We start from the raw sequence: 23,785 nt of genomic DNA, 5'->3' as shown, positions 1-23,785 counted from the left end.
CAGTAGCTATATTATCTGGCCAAAGGGATTAAGCTTCCTAAGAGAGACCTGTGGGAACCCCGAAAAGGGGATGCTGCTCTTCAGTTGGAGGGTTACTGAAGACTTTATGAAAGACATCACACCTTAAACTAATCTCAAAAGATGGTCAGAATGGGAACAAGCAGAGGTGGTGGAGTGGGCACTCCAGATGGGAGGGAGAATGCCACAAGCAGAGATTCAGAGACCATCAAACATGACTTTGGTTTTTATATTTTAAAGAATATAGAACAACTCTCTCCCACCTAACCATAAATTCTAAGTACTCTATCTCTCAAAGATGCTTGAAATTATAGGCACATATTGAACCAAGAAGAAGTTCAGGTTGTCCTTGTAACTTCCTACAAAAATAATTTATAAATTTAATTATTGGCTGGGGACAGTGGCTCACACCAGTAATGCCAGCACTTTGGGAGGCCGAGGCAGACAGATCACCTGAGGTCAGGAGTGAGACCAGCCTGACCAACATGGTGAAACCCCGTCTCTACTACAAATACAAAAAAAAAAAATTAGCCAGGCATAATGGCACACGCCTGTAGTCCCAGCTACTCGGGAGGCTGAGCCAGGAGAATCACTTGAACCTGCAAGGTGGGGGTTGCAGTGAACCAAGACACACCACTGCACTCCAGCCTGGGCAACAGAGCAAGACTCTGTCTCAAAAAAACAAAAATTATCACTAAAGATATTGCCAAACTAGGCCAGGCGCGGTGGCTCATGCCTGTAATCCCAGCACTTTGAGAGGCTGAGGCGGGCAGATCATGAGGTCAGGAGATCAAGACCATCCTGGTTAACACGGTGAAACCCCGTCTCTACTAAAAATACAAAAAATTAGCCCGTGGTGGCGGGCGCCTATAGTCCCAGCTACTAGGGAGGCTGAGGCAGGAGAATGGTGTGAACCCAGGAGGCAGAGCTTGCAGTGACCAGATATCGCACCACTGCACTCCAGCCTGGGCGACAGAGCAAGACTCCATCTCAAAAATAATAATAATAAAATAAAATAAAAGATATTGTCAAACTATAAATAGAACTTTTTAAAGTTTCATTTTTGTTGCTTGTTTGTTTTTACAACCAGTGCTAGTCACTGTTGTGCAGAACTGAATTCATTTGGGGGAATGTTAAGGCAAAGCTTTCAATTATTAATCTTTTTTTTTTTTTTTTTTTTTTTTTTTTTTTTTTTTTTTTTGAGACGGAGTCTTGCTCTGTCACCCAGGCTGGAGTGCAGTGGCCGGATCTCAGCTCACTGCAAGCTCCACCTCCCGGGTTCACGCCATTCTCCTGCCTCAGCCTCCCAAGTAGCTGGGACTACAGACGCCTGCCACCTCGCCCGGCTAGTTTTTTTGTATTTTTAGTAGAGACGGGGTTTCACCGTGTTAGCCAGGATGGTCTCGATCTCCTGACCTCGTGATCCGCCCGCCTCGGCCTCCCAAAGTGCTGGGATTACAGGCTTGAGCCACCGCGCCCGGCCTCAATTATTAATCTTTTATGTCACACTTTAATACCGTGGATCATGAACTTGCTCCTGTCTCTTCTTGCATTTGCCAACTAACATCCGGACCTGTATGGTCTGCTTAAGTAGTCTAATTAGCCCAAGAAAAATGAACATTTGTGTTTATTTTCTTCATTATTCTCCACTATAACTTCTGAACATTATAAGCTGGAATGCTTAATTTAGGATGCTAAATAAAAATCTAGACTTTGGCAAAATAATCTTAGACTTATCCACGAATTATAAAGTTTTCTAGTCAGAATAGAATTAAGCGACATCTTCCTGTAGTCAGGGCTTCAGTGAGCTCTACAAGCAAATGTTGTCACTCTACATTTGCTTGTAGAGCGAATGCAGTGTTGTGGAAAGAGTGGGACCTAGAGGTGACCCAAGACAAAAACCTTAAAAGCTCTGAGTCTCAATTTCCTTATCCATAAAATAGAGAAAATCTCTGCTCTGCACACCTTAAAGGATTATCATAAGAAACAAGCATGTTAATGTACGCAGAAAGGACTTAGAACGCTGAAAGCACTACAGGAGTCAAAGTTGTTTTTATTAGTTCAGTCCATGAGATCTTCTGTTAGCGGGAAGTCCCAGTCTTCTTGATAGTCAGGTTCTTGTCACAGAAAATCCCTCTCCCTCAAAGGACATTCACGTAGAATCTTCTTTGTGCTTTCTTATGAAGTGCATAGAAGAAGGCAGGGAAGAGAAAAGGCAACATCTCTGAGCATCTCCTGTGCTCCAGGGTCCATCTCCAGGGTCTAGGAACTTTACATCCACTATCTCATTGACAATGTTCAACCACCTCTGCCTGCAGAGAACTCAGCCCCTTCAAGGCCTGCCCCAGCTGACCTGTCCTTCATGTGGCCTGTGCCCTCGTGCTGAACACGGCACCAGGGATCATCTGCTGCCCTCAGAGATGAAGGGACTAGTCAATGTTCTCACCACTTCTCTGTAGACTGTTCTCTATACTTGTCACCAAAACAGTTTGTACTAGAGCTTTTTCAGAATTTAAATTACTATCTCTAAATCAAGCATATTTTCCAAAGTTGCCTTTGTTTTCTAATACATCAAAGCATGACTGTCCATTAAAGTCTAAAAGAGAACCAGAAGATTCTTAAATCCCTCTCAGGAAGATACTAAGTCACTCAGTTAACTAACAGCACCTTTTGGATAAACATTTTTGTAGGGAATAAGAGATGTGGGCTCTGTCCTCTGAAACCATCCAGGGCATTTTAACATTCTCTCAGGTCCCATAATGACCACCAGTTTGCTAAGGGAAGAATATTCTATCCTAGTTCTATAAATAGAATTATCTCAGGAACGACTGGGAACTATAAGGGACTTACTTGCTTTACCAAATAGGTGTCCGTCTATAAGGCTTCAGACCTCTTTCCCTTAGGTCTGCCGTGATTAGAGTCTCGAAACCAAAACAAGTTCCACATGGTCTCACAGCTGGTCTAAAAATAGCAGGACCTATTTTAAATCAAAATGGCCCTCAGAAAACCAGGGACATAGAAGTTTCCAACATATCTCAAATTAAGGATCTGACTCTGAGGACCTCCCCAAAAGGCAGACAGATGCTGACCTTCCAAAGTCTTTTTTGAGCATCTGGATGCTGTCTAAAGTTGTCAGCCTTTGACAAACCATCTCCACGTTTGCTGTTTTATCTCATTAGATTCCCCAAACAGCACTCCTCATAGGGCCACTGGAAGGCATTACTTGTCAGTTTCAAACGAATGGTTTTAAAGCTCGTGCTCAGGCCAGGCAAGGTGGCTCACACCTGTCATCCTGGCACTTTGGGAGGCCAAGGTGGGCGGATCATCTGAAGTCAGGAGTTCAAGACCAGCCTGGCCAATATGGTGAAACCCCATCTCTACTACAAATACAAAAATTAGTCAAATGTGGTGGTGCGTGCCTGTAATCCCAGCTACTTGGGATGCTAAGGCAGGAGAATCCCTTGAACCCAAAAGGCAGAGGTTGCAGTGAACCCAGATCACACCACTGCACTCCAGCCTGGGCAACAGAGTGAGCCTCTGCCTCAAAAAATAAAATAAAATAAAATAAAATAAAAATAAAACAAAGTTTCTGCTTAAAAAGCTTCTGCCCTTTCAGAGGCAATTCCCCTTCACACCACAGGAGGAGCAGATTTGACAGTGCTCTTGCTTCACTGAAGAGGCTGTGGAGGGTTCGCCCTCCCCTGTGCCACATGTTTCACCTCTCTGCATACTGTGTTAAATATCAAGCAGAACACTGGCAGAGAGAATCCTATTTCAAACATACAGGCAATGATTCTCAACCCAGGATCGAGCAGTGGACTTCACACCATCTGAGGACTTTTTTCCTTGACATAACACCCCTAACCCACCTACCTCCCCCTCCAACCCACCGAGCCTTTGATAAGCCACGTCCTTCCTCTTTCTCCTTCCCACACTGCCTCGGGATCTGCTGGTAGAGATATTCTTTCATAATTTGGGGTTGCTGCCAGAAATTGTGTCAGACTGCAGAGGGAGTAACTCCTTGCTCACATTCCATATTTTAGACAATTCAGGTCAGGAATACATTGATAAACTAAAGATGGTGAAAAATATGTGTCCTCAGCATGGCTCTAGGCAGCCTATCTGGCTAAAATTGTCCAAAACATTTAAGGACACAAGTCACATTAGAAGAATATGATAAAATAGACATCAAGGATGCTTCCAGAAACTAAGCCCTTTTTGTTTCCACACTCCATACCAAGAGGAACTGTTGGTGGGTTTTATTATTCAAGGAAAACAGTGAATGCCTTTGGTAGTAGCAAATATCACCAAGTAATCCCCAGGGCCTGAGAAGTCCACACCTCCAAGTCTGTCTCTTCTGGTGATGGTTCCCAAATTTACTGTGCATCAGGGCCACCTGGGCAGCCTGGTGAAATGGAGATTCCGTAGACTGGAGTGGACCCTGGAATCAACAGGCACCTCAGTGTTTGGAATGCACAGTAAAGTCTGTAAAGCCTGCCATAGGCCAAACATTAGATCTTAGTGCATTCAGAATTGTGCCATCCACAGTGAGTGTGAAAGAACTGCCTGTAAGGTCTCCCACAATCCCTACCCCGATGCGTTCCTGCTTTCTCCTCAAGAAGAAGAATTCTACCCTGATCCCTCCTTCCCATCTTTGGATCGTTCCAGATCTGGTTCTTTCATGTGATTCTCCACCTGGATCACACACCTGGAACGTTACCCAGAGGGTCTCTTCTGCATTCCCACGTACCCTGTCCCTTGAATTTGTTTTTCCTTTTTTCTTTACTTTTCTTTCTTTTTTTCTTTTAAGATAGGTTCTCTTTCTGTCACCCATGCTAGAGTTCAGCAGCGTGATCAATAGCTCACTGCACCTTCAACCTCCGGGCTCAAGTGATCCTCCTACCTCAGCCTCCTGAGTAGCTGGGACCACAGGCACGTGCCACCACACTTGGATAACTTTTTTAAAAAGTTTTTGTAGATACAAGAGTCTCAGTATGTTTCCCAGACTAGTCTCAAACTCCTGGACTCAAGGGATCCTCCGTCAGCTTCACAAAGTGCTAGGATTACAGGCATGAACCACCATATCTTTCTGTCCCTTGAATTTGCTCTCTGGAAGATATTCTTGATTCTGAAACTTTTCTTCCCTTCCCTTAACTGCACCCTATGTTTCACTAAATGAATGGAAAAGTGGAAGGAAATCACATTTGTTGTGCTCCTTCTCGTGGCAAGCACAATGCGAGGCTCTTCATGCACTCTTATTCTTCACTTATCACTTATTGAGGTCCCTGATAGAAAAAAATCAGAGAGAATGGGTGCAGTGGCTCATGCCTGTAATCCCAGCACTTTGGGAGGCCAAGGCAGGCAGATCACCTGAGGTCGGGAGTTCGAGACCAGCCTGACCAACATGGAGAAACCCCGTCTCTACTAAAAATACAAAATTAGACCAGTGTGGTGGCACATGCCTGTAATCCTAGCTACTCGGGAGGCTGAGGCAGGAGAATCACTTGAACCAGAGAGGTAGAGCTTGCAGTGAGCCGAGATCATGCCATTGCACTCCAGCCTAGGCAAAAAGAGCAAAACTCCATCTCGAAAGAAGGAAAGAAGAAAGAAAGAAAGAGAGAAAGAAAGTGAGAAAGAGAGAAAGAAAAGAAAGAAAAAGAAAACAGAGAATTTAAGGATTAACTGATTAAAGGCATCAGCTATTAGGTACTATGACAGAGTTTGGATTTGAACCCAGGAACTGTCTGGTTCCAAAGCCATGGCTTTTTCCAGTATATGTCATGCTCCCAAAACATGTGACCAGCCTTTTCTGTACACATGCTAATCCCGCCCGTGTACCAAAGCCTCATGACGATTTGTTCCCAAAATTACTACACATTTTATAAATGTTTTTTGTTCCAATCAAAGATGAGGTCAAAATGGAATGAGATTAGACTAGAAACAGCCTTTCAAATATAAAAAAGAAGCAGTCTCCTCTTATCACTTTGAGAAAGATTTGATATTTCTCTAAATTCAGTGGCATCAGTAAGGTTGGGATTTTCAAATGGTGTGCAGTTGACACATAACTCTAAAGCCAGAGTTTCAGTGTTGCATTCATTTTCCAGAAAAAGGGCTCAGCATAAAATGCAGCTAATAGTAAGGTTTTGTTGGGGTTTTTTGCATAATAAAAGTCGTAACTGAGCAACATTAGCTACAGACACTCCTCCCCATAAATCCATGGAGACTCTGTGAAAAGCATTTCAGAGGAATACAAACCCCAAGTAGTCTTTGGCAAGGGGTAATTTGCCATGATGATAGTTAAATAAGGAGAATACTGAGTAGCTGACTACAAAGAAGCATCTGAAAATAAAACTAGCTATAGTTGAAGTCCCTCAATTGAAAATGGATGTAAATTTTCTCACATGTGGCAGCCTAAATTGGTCTCTTCTGTTTAGAAGGCAAGTTTGACAATGCATACCAAGAAGCTTAAATCATAAGGTTTGACCTAACACTCCCCCTCCTAAGTATTCATTTCAAGAAAATAATTCATAAGAGGAATACAATATATATTTTTATCTCCTAAGTATTCATTTCAATAAAATAATTGAATACAATACATATTTTTTGTTTATAACTGGCAAGAAACTGGAAGCAACCTTATTTTCCAATAATAAAAAAAAAGACAGTACATTTTGGTATCTTAATTCTTTGAGTTATTATGCAACCATTAAAAATATGATTACAGTGTACAAACAAGAAAAAGAGTGTTCAGTGAAGGGCATAGAAACAAAATATAAATGTGCAGTGATTACAGACATGCAAATTACACAAGCTGATAAAGACTAAGAGGGGAAACAAAGAAATGAAAATATTGATGTTAGCTTGGTGAGATTACAAGTGTCTTTAAACATTAAAATTATTTTCTTTTATAGCGACCATATTCAGTTTTTAGGGATTTTTCTTGTTTTTCCAGATGTGGTTTCTATAAAATTACATTTTACATTTTTTCCATCACTGGAAAAAAAAAAGATTTATATTTTATAATTATTTTTGGTCAGAAGATTATTTTACAAAACTCCATATGGAATGTTCTAGTCAATTATGAAATACGGAGAATTACTAATTCGCAAATACTAATACTATTGTTTTAATTTGCAGTGAAGGGAATTTGGCTACAAAGCAGATCGTATTCCTTCAGAGGCCAGTTATGTGGAATTCAGCTGCTCAAACACCAGATGTGAGTAAAATTGATGCTTTATTAACTGAATGTTATATTGAAGCATTTAATCCTTAAACTCTCATTGTAATTCCAAATAAGAAAGCGTGGACATGACATGGAAACAGTCCTCTGAACCAACCTATAAGGGAAATGTGCTAGCAATCAGGCAACATGAAATAGTTCCAAAGGGGATTCTAATATGCCATCTCAAAATATGCCACTTTGGCACGAGGATTACTTTGAGCTAAAGGCAATTAAGAAACAGCAGACACAGGAGGGACTATCTGTCCTCCACCTTTCTGCTGAAAAATGGGGGCATACATTTCACTTTATAAGTGAAAAATTTCCATTTGTAAAGGTGTCAAATCACCAGAAACAATTCACAGTGATGAGTCTGCAAAAACAAACTGTACTAAAATAAGCTTGATCTTCCATTCGTTTACCCCATGTATTTGCCTTCTCATGATTTACTTCCCCAGAAGCCCAAACTCCTTTTCCCTCATCTAGTCACCTGTCCGCAACTTATCACCCTTTGTTAAAATGGTTTATAAACTCCCAGGTCTTCTATACCAAACTGCCTCTTTGGGTTTTTGCTACTTTTCTGTGAAGAGACTGTGTGCATTGAAAATAAACCTTTTCTCCTATTAATATGTCTTTTTGTCAGTTTGATTTGTAGTTCTCAGCTACTGAACCTAAGAGGATAAAGGAACAGTTTTTTCTGTCCTTACAGTTCTAAATCTTGTGAATGAATGTGCCTGATCTTGCAACGCATCCATGCAACTTTGGCTATCTTGACCTTTAGCAACACTTTTCTTTTATATTATCTAGTCAAGTTTGTATTTTTTCAGCACTTTGCTGAAGGGCTATTCTGAGCCTCAAGTCACCTTGATCTTACTGGACGCACAGCTAGAATACAATGATTGAATGCGGCACTCTGTGCATTAATAAAGCATAACTTGCAAAACAAGAGATTTGCAAATGGACCAGAAAATTTTTAAAGTGATTCTTTTTCTGTATCTACATCAAGAAAATGTTGTTTTATGTTTTCAGGCAAAGCTGCAGAGATTTGAAAAAAAGAAGACATTGTTTAGTAAACTTTAAAGTTATCTAAACTATCAAAGAGCTAGATTGACTGTATAATACAGCCATGCTAAATTATTTCACGTTAATTTTGAAAAAAGGCTGGCTGGGTTGGTAGGTAAATCAGTAGAGAGGTAGAGAGGTAGTTGGGAAGATGGAGAGGCAGGAGAATACAATGACCAAGTACACAGAATTAGAAACCACATTAGAGCCCACAGGTGAGCACTGCAACCCTCCACAACAATGAGGATGACTCAACTTCATGAGTTTATTAAAAACTATCTGTCAAGGTCATGCACAGGGGCTCACAACTGTAATCCCAACATTTTGGGAGGTTGAGGTGGGAGAACTGCTTGAACCCAGGAGTTTGAGACCAGCCTGGGAAACATTAGCAGACCCTGTCTCTACAAAAAATTAAAAAATAAATTAAGCAGGCATGGTGGCACATGCCTGTAGTCCTAGCTACTTGGGATGTTGAAGTGGAAGGATCACTTGAGCCCAGGAGTTCAATGCTGCAGTGAGCTGTGATGGTGCCACTGCATTCCAGCCTGGGTGACAGAGTGAGACCCTGTCTCAAAAAAAATTAATTAAATAAAAGAAATATTCTGGCCCAGCCCAGTGGCTCATGCCTGTAATCCCAGCACTTTGGGAGGCCGAGGTGGGGATCATGAGGTCAAGAGATCAAGACCATCCTGGCCAACATGGCGAAACCCTATATCTACTAAAAATACAAAAATTAGTCAGGCGTGGTGGCGTCTGCCTGTAGTCTCAGCTACTCGGGAGCCTGAGGCAGGAGAATCGCTTGAACCCAGGAGGCGGAGGTTGCAGTGAGCCTAGATTGCACCACTGCACTGCAGCCTGGCGACAGGGTGAGATTCTGTCTCAAAAAAGAAATATTCTACCTAAAAGCAGCAAAGGTGGGTATATGTAGAGAATGACCAGAAAAAGTTGTCCTTTCTTCTTCCCCCAAAGCAAACTTCTCATCATGTCACAATCTTTTTATCCTTTCTTTTTTTGTTTCTCTCTTTTTTTTTTTTTTCTTTTTTTTTTGAGATGGAGTCTCACTCTGTCACTAGGCTGGAGTGCAGTGGCGCAATCTTGGCTCACTGTAACCTCCTACTCCCTGGTTAAGCGATTCTCCTGCCTCAGCCTCCCAAGTAGCTGGGACTACAGGCATGCGCCACCACAACCAGCTAATTGTTGTATTTTTAGTAGAGATGGGATTTCACCTTGTTGGCCAGGATGGTCTTGATCTCCTGACCTCGTGATCTGCCCACCTCAGCCTCCCAAAGTGCTGGGATTACAGGTGTGAACCACCGCACCTGGCCTCTTTCTTTTTAACATTCTACAAATGGCCATTATTTTTAGGAAAAGTCATCAGAATTCACAGCCTCATGGGGTTTTGATCCATGAGGGCCATGGAGTTGTGTTTGTGACAATGTAAGACCTACATCCAGCTACCTCACAGTCTCCTTTACTTAATATTAGATATAAGGTTTTTAATTCCCTGAAAATGTTTAGGCCCTTTTGTTTATCATGTTTTACTTTTTTGTGAGACATGGTCTCCCTGTGTTGCCCAGTCTGGTCTCAAACTCCTGAGTTCAAACAATCCTCCCACCTTAGCTTCCCAAGTAGTTAGGGTTACAGGTGCTCACCACTGTACCCAGCCCTTTTTTGTTTAGCTTTAGATACTATCCAGTAGTCTCTAGTCACGGCTCTTCTTTGGGTAATCTTTATATTTCATTGTAAGGTAAAATTACTGGTTCATTTATATAATGGGAAGCAGATATAGTTGGTTTGTATCAATGACAAATCTAATAATAATATATTTTATAACTTACAATTCTGCTTCTAAATGGATTTACCATTTCTTCATTTGACAAATGTTTAATTTTTCTAGCAAGAAGCCACAGGATCCTGAGATTATTTCAGGGCAGAACTTGTAGGTAGGAGTCAAAGTGTCTAACAGCTATAACAGAAAGCTGATTTGCAAATTCTTTCAGTTTTTACTTAAGGAAACAATTTCTTACTTTATCTCAAAATGGTAGTAATACTTTCAGGAAAGTAAACTATTAATATCAATATAGAGTTAATTTATTACCAACATGTTTTAGCTATCTCATATATATTTTGTGAAAGTTGTATTTACGGCTGGGCACGGTGGCTCAAGCCTGTAATCCCAGCACTTTGGGAGGCCAAGACGGGCCGATCATGAGGTCAGGAGATCGAGACCATCCTGGCTAACCCAGTGAAACCCCGTCTCTACTAAAAAATACAAAAAAACTAGCCGGGCGTGGTGGCGGACACCTTATAGTCCCAGCTACTCGGGAGGCTGAGGCAGGAGAATGACGTGAACCTGGGAGGCGGAGCTTGCAGTGAGCCACGATCGCGCCACTGCACTCCAGCCTGGGTGGCAGAGTGAGACTCCGTCTCAAAAAAAAAAAAAAAGGAAAAAGAAAGTTGTATTTACAATATGCCTTGAAAAAAATTATGCAGTCACAGATCCATAATAGCACTGTTCTTTGTTAATACCTTTAAATCAGTTATTGTTTGAAAGGGCAAGTTGATGGGGGGATTGCTTTGTTTATAAAGTCTTTCAAAGAATTTTTTCAAAGATGTTTAGTTTTAAAAACAGTTGGTAGATATTTCAGACATTACAAGTGTTGTCCTAGGATTCTCAATGCGTTTTCATTAAACAATAAATTTCATGGGCTAATAGAAATTAACCTAGAGTCTGACCTTTGAAAAAAATTTCTCAGCTGAGTGCAGTGGCTCACGTCTGTAATGCGAGCACTTTGGAAGGCCGAGGCGGGCAGATCATCTGAGGTCGGGAGTTCAAGACCAGCCTGACCAACATGGAGAAACCCCTTCTCTACTAAAAATACAAAATTAGCTGGGCGTGGTGGCATATGCCTGTAATCCCAGCTACACAGGAGGTGGAGGCAGGAGAATTGCTTGAACCTGGGAGGCGGAGGTTGTGCTGAGCTGAGATCATGCCATTGCACTCCAGCCTGGGCAACAAGAGTGAAAATCCATCTCAAAAAAAAAAAAAAAAAAGCCGGGCGCGGTGGCTCAAGCCTGTAATCCCAGCACTTTGGGAGGCCGAGACGGGCGGATCACGAGGTCAGGAGTTCGAGACCATCCTGGCTAACACGGTGAAACCCCGTCTCTACTAAATAATACAAAAAACTAGCCGGGCGAGGTGGCGGGTGCCTGTAGTCCCGGCTACTCGGGAGGCTGAGGCAGGAGAATGGCGTAAAAACCCGGGAGGCGGAGCTTGCAGTGAGCTGAGATCTGGCCACTGCACTCCACCCTGGGCGACACAGCGGGACTCCGTCTCAAAAAAAAAAAATTATCTTGCTCTTTCTACTAAGACTAATGTCAAGATTTTTCCTATCCAATTTCACTAAGCACAGAACAGTACTGTTATGTTCAACAGATCCATTTCATGCCCCTGTTGTGGGGAGGAAATTGAGGATTGCACTATGAAGAAAGCATGTTGTTGGGTTTTTTTCTTTGGAAGTTACAGAGACCTTTACTTTTGGAATTTGTTTTATATTTCACAAATATATCTTATGCAATATTCTAGATACTTGTGAATGTTTTTAAACATGAAAAATGTCATTTCAAAATAGTTAGACTCTCATTTACTGCCATAGTTTTCTCTAAGCTATTAAGAGATAATTCATTTTAGTAAAACTAGAAAACTATTAGGAAAAAACATAGGAGAAAATCTTCATAAAGTGGAGTTAGGCAAAGAGTTTTTAGGGGCCAGGTGCGGTGGCTCACACCTGTAATCTCAGCATTTTGGGAGCCTGAGGCAGAAGGATCACTTGAGTCCAGGAGTTTGAGACCAGCTGGTCAGCATGGCAAAACCCTGTCTACAGAAAATACAAAAAATAGCTGGGCATGGTGGCACACACGGGTAATCCTAGCTACCTGCAGGGGGTGAAGAGGGTGGATCGCTGGAGCCTGGGAGATTGAGGCTGCAGTGAGCCATGTTCGCACCACTGTACTCCAGCCTGAGCAACAGAGTGAGACCTCGTCTCAAAAAAAAAAAAAAAACAGAGTTAGAGTTTTTAGACATAACACCAAAAGCATAATCTATTTAAAAATTGAAAAAAGAGACTTCATCAAAATATAAAACTTTTGTTCTGTGAATGGCACTGTTAACAGAAGAAAAAGACAAGCCACAAACTGGGAGAGAAAAACTCAGAAATCATATACAAGACAAATGATTTTACCCAAAGGGTATCAAGGACTCTCACAATTCAAGAGTGAAAAAACAACCCAGTGAAAAAATAGTTAAAAGACTGGAACGCTTCACCAATGAGGATATGTAAATGAGAAGTAAACACATGAAAAGATGCTTAAATCACTAGCCATTAGGGAAGTGCAAATGAAAACTCATAATGAGATATAATACACCTGTTAAAATGGTTAAAATAAAAAATACTGACAATACCAAGAACTGGGGAGGATGAGGAGCAATCAGAACCCTCATACACAGCTGCTGGGGATGCAAAATGGAATATCCACTGTTTTCACACTGCTGATAAGGACATACCTGAGATTGGGTAATTTACAAAAGAAGGAGATTTAATTGGACTCACCGTTCCACGTAGCTGAGGAGGCCTCACAATCATGGCAGAAGGCAAGGAGGAGTAAGTCACATCTTACATGAATGGCGGCAGGCAAAGAGAAAGCTTGTGCAGGGGAGTTCCCTTTTTTTTTTTTTTTTTTTTTTTTTGAGACAGTCTCACTCTGTCACCCCAGCTAGGGTGCAATGGCGTGGTCTCAGCTCACTGCAACCTCCACCTCTCCAGTTCAAGCAATTCCCCTGCTTGCCTCAGCCTCCTGAGGAGCTGGGATTATAGGAACTACCACCACATCCAGCTAATTTTTGTATTTTCAGTAGAGATGGGTTTTGCTATGTTGGCCAGGCTGGTCTCGAACTCCTGACCTCGTGATCCGACTGCCTCGGCCTCCCAAAGTGCTGGGACTGCAGGCATGAGCCACTGTCCCTGACCCCATTTTTAAAACCATCAGATCTCATGAGACTTATTCACTATGATGAGAAAGCACAGAAGAGACCCATCCCTGTGATTCAATTATCTCCCACAGGGTCCCTCCCACAACACGTGGAAGTTATGGGAGCTACAAGATGAGATTTCGTTGAGGACACAGAACCAAACCATATCATCCACCCTGGAAAACAGTTTGGCAGCTTCTTATGAAGTTAAACAGACATTTACCATAGACCCAGCAGTCCCTGTCTTGGGTGTTTACCCTAGAGAAATAAAAACTGATGTTCACACAAAAGCCTACACACAAATATTCGTAGCAGTTCTATTCGTAATCACCTCAGACTGGAAACTGAAAACAACCCAAATGTCTTCAACAAGTGAATGAATAAACAACAGTGGTACATCCATACAATTAAATACTCAGAAATAAAAAGGACTGGGCATGGTGGCTCACATCTGTAATCCCAGCACTCTAGGAGGCCAAGGCAGGTGGCTGGCCTTGAGGTCAGGAGCTTGAGACCAACTGGGGCAACTTGGGACTCCATCTCATAAAAAAATAAAATAACATAAAGTCTGTCTCTACAAATAAAAAATAAAAATAAATAGGAATGAACTCACTGGTACACATAACTTGGATTAATCTCAAAGATGTTTTAATGAATAAAAGAGCTAGCCTCAAAAGATTGCAGACTGTATAATTCTATTTAAATGACATTCTTAAGAAGGCAAAACTATAGTGTGGAGAACAGATCAGTGGTTTCCAGGGATTAGGGGTGGTGGAAGGGTGTAATAGAGGGATATATAGAGGAGTGTTTTGGGGTGGTGGAACTGTTCTGTGTCCCAAATGTGGTTAAATCTATACACGTATTGAAACTCATAGACTTGTACTCCCCAAAGTCACTTTTACTGTATGTTCATTTAAAAGATAAAACGTCAAAGATCATTTGCTCTACAAATTACACAGACTCTTATTTTCTATGCCTTTGTCCTTCAGTAAAGACGGTCCTTAGGTCATGGAATGCTTATGAAGCTTAGTGAAGTTGCTGACTTCTCTTTTCTCTGTGTGATGTCAAAAGGCCAGGGTCTTTTTTATCTTGCTGTTCCTTCTATCTATTTTTATTTTTCTTTATTTTGGGGAGAGTCCTCTAAATGAATTCGAGGAAATGCTAGCTATGCTGAGTAGGAAGAATGATCCCTGCTGCCATAAGGGCAGATGTAGGATGGGAGAGCAGCACTCTTCTGGCCACCCAAGCTTGTTTCTATATTCCTTATTGGTGTTCTTTGGGCGGTAAGGGACATAAACTCTGTTCAGACTAGCCTATGTATATAAGGGAATTTATTGGCTTCTAGATGGAAAGGCTATACTGGCATAGCTAACAACATTGGGAAAAAAAAAAAAAAAAAAAAGGCCGGGCGCAGTGGCTCATGCCTGTAATCCCAGCACTTTGGGAGGCCGAGGCGGGTGGATCACGAGGTCAGGAGTTCAAGACCAGCCTGGCCAAGATGGTGAAATCCTGTCTCTACTAAAAATACAAAAAAATTAGCCGGGTGTGGTGGCACGCACCTGTAATCCCAGCTACTCCGGAGGCTGAGGCAGAGAATTGCTTAAACCTGGAGGGGTGGAGGTTGCAGTGAGCAGAGATCACGCCACTGCACTCCAGCCTGGGCGACAGAGCGAGGCTCCGTCTCAGAAAAAAAAGGACAGCTGAGTGCGGTGGCTCATGCCTGTAATCCCAGCACTTTGGGAGGCCAAGGCAGGAGGATCACAAGGTCAGGAGTTCGAGACCAGCCTGGCCAATATGGTGAAACCCCGTCTCTATTAAAAATACAAAAATTAGCCTGGTGTGGCGGCGAGTTCCTGTAGTCCCAGCTACTTAGGAGGCTGAGGCAGGAGAATCGCTTGAACCCAGGAGGTAGAGCTTGCAGTGAGCTGAGCTTGTGCCACTGCACTCCAGCCTAGGTGACAGAGTGATACTTCATCTCAAAAAAAAAAAAAAAAAGAACAAGGAAGGAATGAGCCTGAACAACATGGTGAAACCCCACCTCTACAAAAAATACAAAAATTAGCTGAACATGGTGGCAGGCACAGGTGTCCAGAGTAATCCCAGTTACTCTAGAGGCTGAGGTGGGAGGATCACTTGTACCTGGGAGGTTGAGGCTGCAGTGAGCCGTAATTGCACCACTGCACTCCAGCCTGGGCTACAGAGTGAGACTCTGTCTCAAACAGAAAAAAAAAAAAAAAAAAAAAAAATTTAAAGAAAGAAAGAAAAAGAAAAAGAACTGAAGACCTCACTTACTGACATCAGAGATTCCACATTGTCAAGACGTTTCCTCTCATCTATTTGTTTGGCTTCTGTGTGTGTTGTGTGTGTGTGCAGAGGGCTTCTTAGGAGGTAAGCTTGGCCACCTTGTCAAAAAGAAAGAACTTGTTTATCCTAGAGTCAGTATAGTAGTCCCAGGGAATGACTCTGGTCAGGTCTGACCGGGTCACCTGCCCACGCTGCAGTAGAGAAGAAGATGGATAGGAAAGCTGGCTGGAGAGGTAGTAGTAAGTCAACCATACCCTTCCCCCTTCCTAGGCTTCCATGATTTTGACAGCCCCAACCTAGGAAGATCCAGGAATGTGTTCTGTGAGCGGTCAAGGGTAGCGCCTCTTGTGTTTCAAAACCTCTAACTCTTCCAAGTGGCCCAAGAGCTACACTTAGGATTGCAAGGTTGAAGAAGGAAAGAAATCCTGAATGTCCATTCCATGTTTTTGTCACTTTATAAACTAAATTTCTTAGCTACACTTCCCTTGTATCCATCATAACACTATCCAAGATTGTGTCCAACACAATGTTTTATGATTGCCGGTAGAATTCTGACTTAAGTCTTTTGCTTTTTTTTTTTTTTTTTTTTTTTTTGAGGCGGAGTCTCGCTCTGTCGCCCAGGCTGGAGTGCAGTGGCGCGATCTCGGCTCACTGCAAGCTCCGCCTCCCGGGTTCCCGCCATTCTCCTGCCTCAGCCTCCCGAGTAGCTGGGACTACAGGCGCCGCCACCACGCCCGGCTAATTTTTTTGTATTTTTTAGTGGAGACAGGGTTTCATTGTGTTAGCCAGGATGGTCTCGATCTCCTGACCTCGTGATCTGCCCGCCTCGGCCTCCCAAAGTGCTGGGATTACAGGCTTGAGCCACCGCGCCCGGCCCAAGTCTTTTGCTTTTAAGATACCAACAGTGAAAACTGAAAGGTAGAATGGTAGAACACCCTAAATTCAACTAATGTGTCACTAGGACTCATGCATTTTTAATGGGTCACCCCTTTTTTTGTAAATAGGAATGGCTCTGAAAAGGTAGTAGATTTTATCAAAGGTTTTATTAGTTCTGCATCCAAATCTTAGTATAATTTCCTCCAATTTTACAGTGAAAATATCAGAAGAAAGTGAGGACATATATGAGTAAGGCTGAAAATGTAGCATGGGAAATCTTTATTTCTTTATTGACATAGAGAAATATTCACAATATAGTACTAAGTGGGAAAGTGAGGTATAAAACGTTTCATGGGCTGGGCATCATGACTCACACTTATAAGTAATCCCAGCACTTTGGGAGGCCAAGGTGGGTGGATCACTTGAGGTCAGGAGTTCGAGACCAGCCTGGCCAACATGGTGAAACCCCTTCTCTACTAAAAATACAAAACTTAGCTGGACGTGGTGATGTGCACCTGTAATCCCAACTATTTGGGAGGCTGAGGCAGAAGAATCACTTGAACCTGGGAGGCGGAGGTTGCAGTGAGCCAAGATCGTGCCACTGCGCTCCAGCCTGGGTGACAGAGTGAGACTCCGTCTTAAAAAAAAATTTTATGTACTGTTTCTATACATCATGTGTGTGCATGCAAATATATATATATTATATAGAGAGAGAATATATGTAGAATATATATAAATATATATATATATTTAGAGAAAAAAATAGGAAAATATGCCAAGGTTTTAACAGTTGCATTTCTAGAAGACGGAATTATAGGTGGGTTTTGCTTTTTCTTTGTTTTTGTCAAGTTTTCTATATTGAATAGGTGTTATTTTTATGATTGAAGGAAATTTTTATTTAGGAAACACACAAATCTTTTACAGCAAACCTACTCATATTTTTGCAGATGTGGGTAAGATAGTGTGAAAAGAATAAGGTGAGAGACTCGGGCTACAGTTCCGGGCCAGCGATTCCATCACCTTGGACAAATCCTGTTTTCTCTCTGGGTCTCAGCCCCGCCTCTGTAGAATAAGGGGACTGAAGTAGATAATCTCCAAGAACTAGTTGGGCTTCAGACTTCTACAGTCTAAGTTATGAGAACATCACAGTTTGGTTTGTTGGAAGTGTTATTATTTGCATGTGGAATAAGGGTGGGGCAGGAGAGGTGATATGATTGCTGAAGCTGTATTTATTAAACAACATGTCACATGCGTCCATGTGAAGAGACCACCAAACATGCTTTGTGTGAGCAATAAAGCTTTTTAATCACCTGGGTGCAGGCGGGTTGAGTCCAAACAGAGAGTCAGTCCAAAAAGGGAGACAGGGGTGGGGCCGCTTTATAGGATTTGGGTAGGTAATGGAAAATTACAGTCAAAGGGGGTTGTTCTCTGGTGGGCAGGGGCGGGGGTCACAAGGTGCTCAGTGGGGACCTTCTGAGCCAGGAGAAGGAATTTCACGAGGTAATGTCATCAGTTAAGGCAGGAACCGACCACTTTCCCTTCTTTTGTGATTCTTCAGTTACTTCAGGCCATCTGGATGTATACCTGCAGGCTTGGGCTCAGGGGCCTGATGTAACAGTCACATGGTAAAAAAAAGAAAAAAAGTGTGTGTTGGTTCAGAAGTCTTTTTTAGAGGTGCAGTGCTAAGTATTTTGCCATCTTCTAACATTTGAAATTTACATTTGGTGGCTGTTTACCTATTAATGCTTATTTTAAAGTGAATTACTCTGAATATCTTAGTATTCTGAATAGCATCCCATTTTTATTAAGAAAATCCTTGTTAAGTATGTGAGAATTGGCCTCTATTAGCTGATACATAATGAACAAAGTATTGCAAAATTTACCTTTGGCCCTAGCGCTGGTGAGGAAGGCAAGATCCAGGAAGCCCCCAGCGACCCCCACCTTCCCATTTTGATTCCGGTCAATGTTGAGAGCCTTGAAAGCATCATTCAAGAGTGAATGCATTCCCGCCGTTGTGGTGGCTCATGCCTGTACTCCCAGCACTTTGGGAGGCTGAGATTTAAGCCTCCAAAGTGATCTGAGATTAAGTGATCTGAGATTAAGGCAGATCACTTAAGTCCAGGAGTTCAACAACAGCCTGGCCAACATGGCAAAACCCCATCTCTATAAAAAATAGAAAAATTACCCAGGCGTGGTGGTGCACGCCTGTAATCCCAGTTACTCTGGAGGCCGAGACAGGAGAATTGCTTGAGCCTGGGAGGTGGTCAAGCAATTGTAAATAGTAATGACTGAAAAGTCGGGAGGTGGTCAGTGCAGTGAGTGGAGATTGTGCTACTGCACTCCAGCCTGGGCGACAGACAGAAACTCTGTCTCAAAAAAAAAAGAGTGAGTGCATTGTTGTGCATGTGGGAAAGATAGCCACTGGCCAGGCTTGAGAAAGGAGCACAGTCTGGCCGTGTTCATCAGCCGTATCTGAAGCCAAAAATCTGTATCCTTGCTGACCAATGCCCCAGTGCAGGGAAGAAAGTGCCATTCTCAAATTTTGTACATTTCTGAGAGTAAATCTGTCAGGTTCCACCGCATATATTAATTTCAATAAATTTGGTGAATAGGAATAAACAGGAAAAGAACTAAAGAGCTGATATTTGGCCAGGCACAGTGGCTCACACCTGTAATCCCAGCACTTTGGGAGGCCAAGATGGGCGGATCACGAGGTCAGGAGATTGAGACCATCCTGGCTAACATGGTGAAACCCTGTCTCTACTAAAAAATACAAAAAACTAGCTGGGCGAGGTGGCGAGCACCTGTAGTCCCAGCTACTCGGAAGGCTGAGGCAGGAGAATGGCGTAAACCCGGGAGGCAGAGCTTGCAGTGAGCCGAGATCCGGCCACTGCACTCCAGCCTGGGCGACAGAGCGAGACTCCGTCTCCAAAAAAAAAAAAAGAGCTGATATTTGCATTTGATGAATGCAAGGGTGCCCATGTAGAATGTGACAACCACCAAACTGTGTCTAACTTGGGACCACAAAGGTGGGCCTTTGTTGAGGGACAACCTACTGTAGACTTTGTGAACCCCAAATATATGAGATAGGTCTCCGTTAATTTAGAAAGTTTATTTTGCCAAGGTTAAGGACACACTCAGGAGGTCCTGATGACATGTGCCCAAGGTTGTCAGGCACAGTTTGGTTTTATACACTTTACGGAGACGTGAGACATCAGTCAACATGTAAGATGAACTTTGGTTCCATCCAGAAAGATGAGACGAAAGGCGGGACAACTCGAAATGGGGAGGGGTAGATAAAAGTGGCTGCAATATTTTGAGTTTCTGATTAGCCTCTCCAAAAGACCAATCAGATATCCATTCATCTCAGTGAGCAGAGAGGTGAATTTGAATAGAATGGGAGGCAGGTTTGCCCTAAGTCATTCTCAGCTTGACTTTTCGTTTTAGTTTGGTGATTTGGGGGCCCCAAGGTTTATTTTTCTTTCACAACTTTTTCCCTTAAACTTTCCCAACTCTGGTAACTTGGCCAAGAAAAAGATGCACTGCCTCTGTGCTGCCAATAAACTTTCTATGCAACCCGCTGGGGCTGCATCTTCCTGTACAAACAGTGTCATGAACGGTATTACATTCCACAGTAGCGCACAAAATCCACTTTAATAAAGCTGTTTGTTTGCTTTGTGTATTTGCTGTAAAAACCAGTAGAAAATACCCCAGTATTTTATGCACTGCATTTCAACAGATGAATCGTTAACAAACTTCTGTAAGATCAGCCTGGGCATTTGATTTCTACAATTTTTCTAAGAATTTTTTAATTTTACCTCTTACTTTTAGGAAAAATGCAACCCTAGTTCCCAAATAACATATAAATGAATTTTCAGTAAATGAGCTCTTTGTAAACTGGGAAATTACTGTGATTTTAAATGTATCTTTAAATCTATGTTCAGTTTTATGTGCCTAGGAGGATATGATCATATTCTCTAATATCTGCCATGTTGTCAGTATTAAATAAGCTCTTAAGGGCCAGATACAGTGGTTCACACCAGTAATCCCAGCACTTTGGGAGGCAGAGGTGGGCAAAATGCTGAGGTCAGGAGTTCAAGACCAGCCTGGTCAACATGTTGAAACCCCATCTCTACTAATAACACAAAAATTAGCTGAGCAAGGTGGCACAGGCCTGGAGTCCCAGTTACTCAGGAGGCTGAGGCGGGAGAATTGCTGGAACCCGGGAGGCAGAAACTACAGTATGCTGAGATTGCAATCACTACATTCCAGCCTGGGCAACAGAGCAAGACTCTGTCTCAACAACAACAACAAAAAATGCTCCTATAATGAAGTCTCATCAGGAGTCTGAACATCACAAGTTAAGCAGCTAATTCTCCTTGTTGTGCTTTCCCTTTTTTGACTTAGCTATCTTATTTTTTTCATATATATATATGAAAAAAAAAAAAATATATATATATATAGGACCTGAGGTCTCGCCATGTTGCCTAAGCTGGCCTTGAACTCCCAGTTCCAAGTAATCCTCCCATTTCAGCCTCCTGAGTAGCTGAGACTACAGGCTCATGACACTTTGCCCAGCTAGATACCTTATTTTGACTTAAGTTGCCTGGGCAGAGACCATGTCCCCTTTATTCTGGACTGAACCAAGAACATTCTCTGCCCTCAGTAAATATTTATCAGCAAAAACATCCACAGTTGATCAGAGAGTCTGAATGAGCTGGATTGAATTGTCGAGCATGTATACTGTGTCAGGCAGAAGCAGTTTGCAGCAGGACAAGGAAAGGGTCCACTTCACCCTTGAAGACATTCTAGACACTCACTCAAAATAAACTCAGTCTGAATTATCTGTGTATATTAGTCTGTTCTCACGCTGCTAATAAAGACACACCCAAGACTGGGTAATTTTTAAAGGAAAGATGTTTAATTGGACTCACAGTTGCACGTGGTTAGGGAGGCCTCACAACCATGGCAGAAGGTGAATGAGGAGCAAAGTCACGTCTTACATGGAGGCAGGCAAGAGAGCATGTGCAGGGGAACTCCCCTTCATAAAACCATCAGATCTAATGAGACTTATTCACTATTGCAAGAACAGCATGGGAAAGACCCACCCCCATGATTCAATTACCTCCCACTGGGTCCCTCCCACAACACTTGGAAATTATGGGAGGTACAATTCAAGATGAGATTTGGGTGACAACACAGCCAAACTATATCATTCTGCCCCAGCTCCTCCCAAATCTCATGTCCTCGCATTTCAAAACCAGTCATGCCTACCCAACAGTTCCCCAAAGTTTGTTGTTGTTTTTTGTGGTTTGTTTTTTTTTTTTTTTTTTTGAGATGGAGTCTTTCTCTTGTTGCCCAGGCTAGAGTGCAATGGTGTGACCTTGGCTCACTACAACCTCCACCTCCCAGATTCAAGTGATTCTCCTGCTTCAGCCTCCCAAGTAGCTGGGATTACAGGCGTGTGGCAGCACACTCAGCTAATTTTTATATTTTTAGTAGAGACGAGGTTTCACCATGTTGGTCAGGCTGGTCTGAAACTCCTGACCTCAAGTGTTCCTCCCGTCTCAGCCTCCCAAAGTGCTGGGATTACAGGCATAAGCCACTACACTCAGCCAAAAGTCTTAACTAATTTCAGCATTAACTCAAAAGTCCACAGTCCAAAGTCTCATCTGAGACAAGGCAAGTCCCTTCTACCTATGACCCTGTAAAATCAAAAGTAGGTTAGTTGCTTCCTACATACAATGGGGGTACAGGCATTGGGTAAATACAGCCATTCCAAATGGGAGAAATTGTCCAAAATGAAGGGGTTACAGGCCCCATGCAAGTCCAAAATCAAATGGGGCAATCTTAAAGCTCTAAAATGATCTCCTTTGACTCCCTGTCTAACATCCAGGTCACACTGATGCAAGAGACGGGTTCCCATGGACTTGGGTAGTTCTGCCCCTGTGACTTTGCAGGGTACAGCCCCCCTCCTGGCTGCTTTCATAGACTGGCATTGAGTATCTGTGGCTTTTCCAGGTGCACAGTGCAAGCTGTCAGTGGATCTACCATGCTGGGGTCTGGAATATGGTGGCCCTCTTCTCACAGCTCCACTAGGCAGTTTCCCAGTGGAGACTCCATGTAGGAGTTTCTCAAACCCCATTTCTTGACTTCTGTGTGTCCACAGGCCCAAAACAACATGTAAGCCACCAAGGCTTGGGGCTTGCACCCTCTGAAGAAACAGCCTAAGTTCTACATTGGCCCCATATAGCCACGGCTGGGACACAGGGCACCAAGTCCCGAGACTGCACAAAGCAGCAAGGCCCTGGGTCTGGCCCACAAAAACATTTTTTCGTCCTAGGCCTCCTGGCTTGTGATGGGAGGAGCTGCCGTGAAATGCCCTGGAGACATTTTCTCCATTGTCTTGGCAATTAACATTTGGCTCCTTGTTACTTATGCAAGTTTCTGCAGCCAGCTTAAATTTCTTCTCAGAAAATTGGTTTTTCTTTTCTATGGCATCATCAGTCTGCAAATTTAAACATAAGTTCCAATTCCAAACCATATATTTGTGAATACATAAAACTGAATGTTTTTAACAGTACCCAAATCACCTATTCAATGCTTTGCTGCTTAGAAATTTTTTCTACCAGATGCCCTAAATCATCTCTCTCAAGTTCAAAGTTACACAAATCTCAAGGGCAAGGGCAAAATGCCACCAGTCTCAGCTAAAACATAGCAAGAGACAGCTTTGCTCCAGTTCCCAAGTTCCTCATCTCCATCTGAAATCACCTCAACCTGGACTTCATTGTCCATATCACTATAAGCATTTTGGTCAAAGCCATTCAATAAGTCTCTAGGAAGTTCTAAACTTTCCCACATTTTCCTGTCCTCTTCTGAGCCCTTCAAACTGTTCCAACCTCTGCATGTTACCCAGTTCCAAAGTCGCTTCTACATTTTTGGGTATTTTTATAGCACCCCCCCAACTCTACTAGTACCAATTTACTGTATTCGTCTGTTGTCATCCTGCTAGTAAAGACATACCCAAGACTGTGTAGTTTACAAAGGAAAGAGGTTTAATTGATTCACAGTTCCACGTGGGGAGGCCTCACAATCATGGCAGAAGGCAAATGAGGAGCAAAGTCATGTATCATGTGGTGGCAGGCAAGAGAGCATGTGCAAGGGAACTCCCCTTTATAAAACCATCAGATCTCATGATACTTATTCACGGGTAAGACCCACCCCATGATTCGACTACCTCCCACCGGGCCCCTCCCACAACACATGGGAATTATAGA

At 42.7% G+C, this 23,785-nt stretch overlaps 1 protein-coding gene across 1 annotated transcript in view; it reads left to right on the top strand.

Moving 5' to 3' along the window:
• Nucleotides 1-23,785, top strand: part of RFTN2 (raftlin family member 2) — a 97,220-nt gene that overhangs the window by 69,109 nt on the left and 4,326 nt on the right. Inside the window, exon 8 of the mRNA XM_005573833.5 lies at nt 7,156-7,234. Coding sequence (XP_005573890.3) covers nt 7,156-7,234 — 79 coding nt within the window. The remainder of the gene's footprint in view (nt 1-7,155; nt 7,235-23,785) is intronic.

The sequence above is a fragment of the Macaca fascicularis genome, chromosome 12 (genome assembly GCF_037993035.2).
Source record: "Macaca fascicularis isolate 582-1 chromosome 12, T2T-MFA8v1.1".
Classification (NCBI taxonomy): Eukaryota; Metazoa; Chordata; class Mammalia; order Primates; family Cercopithecidae; genus Macaca; species Macaca fascicularis.
The sequence above is the reverse complement of the archived record's forward strand: the minus strand, read 5'-3'. Positions and strand labels throughout refer to the sequence as shown.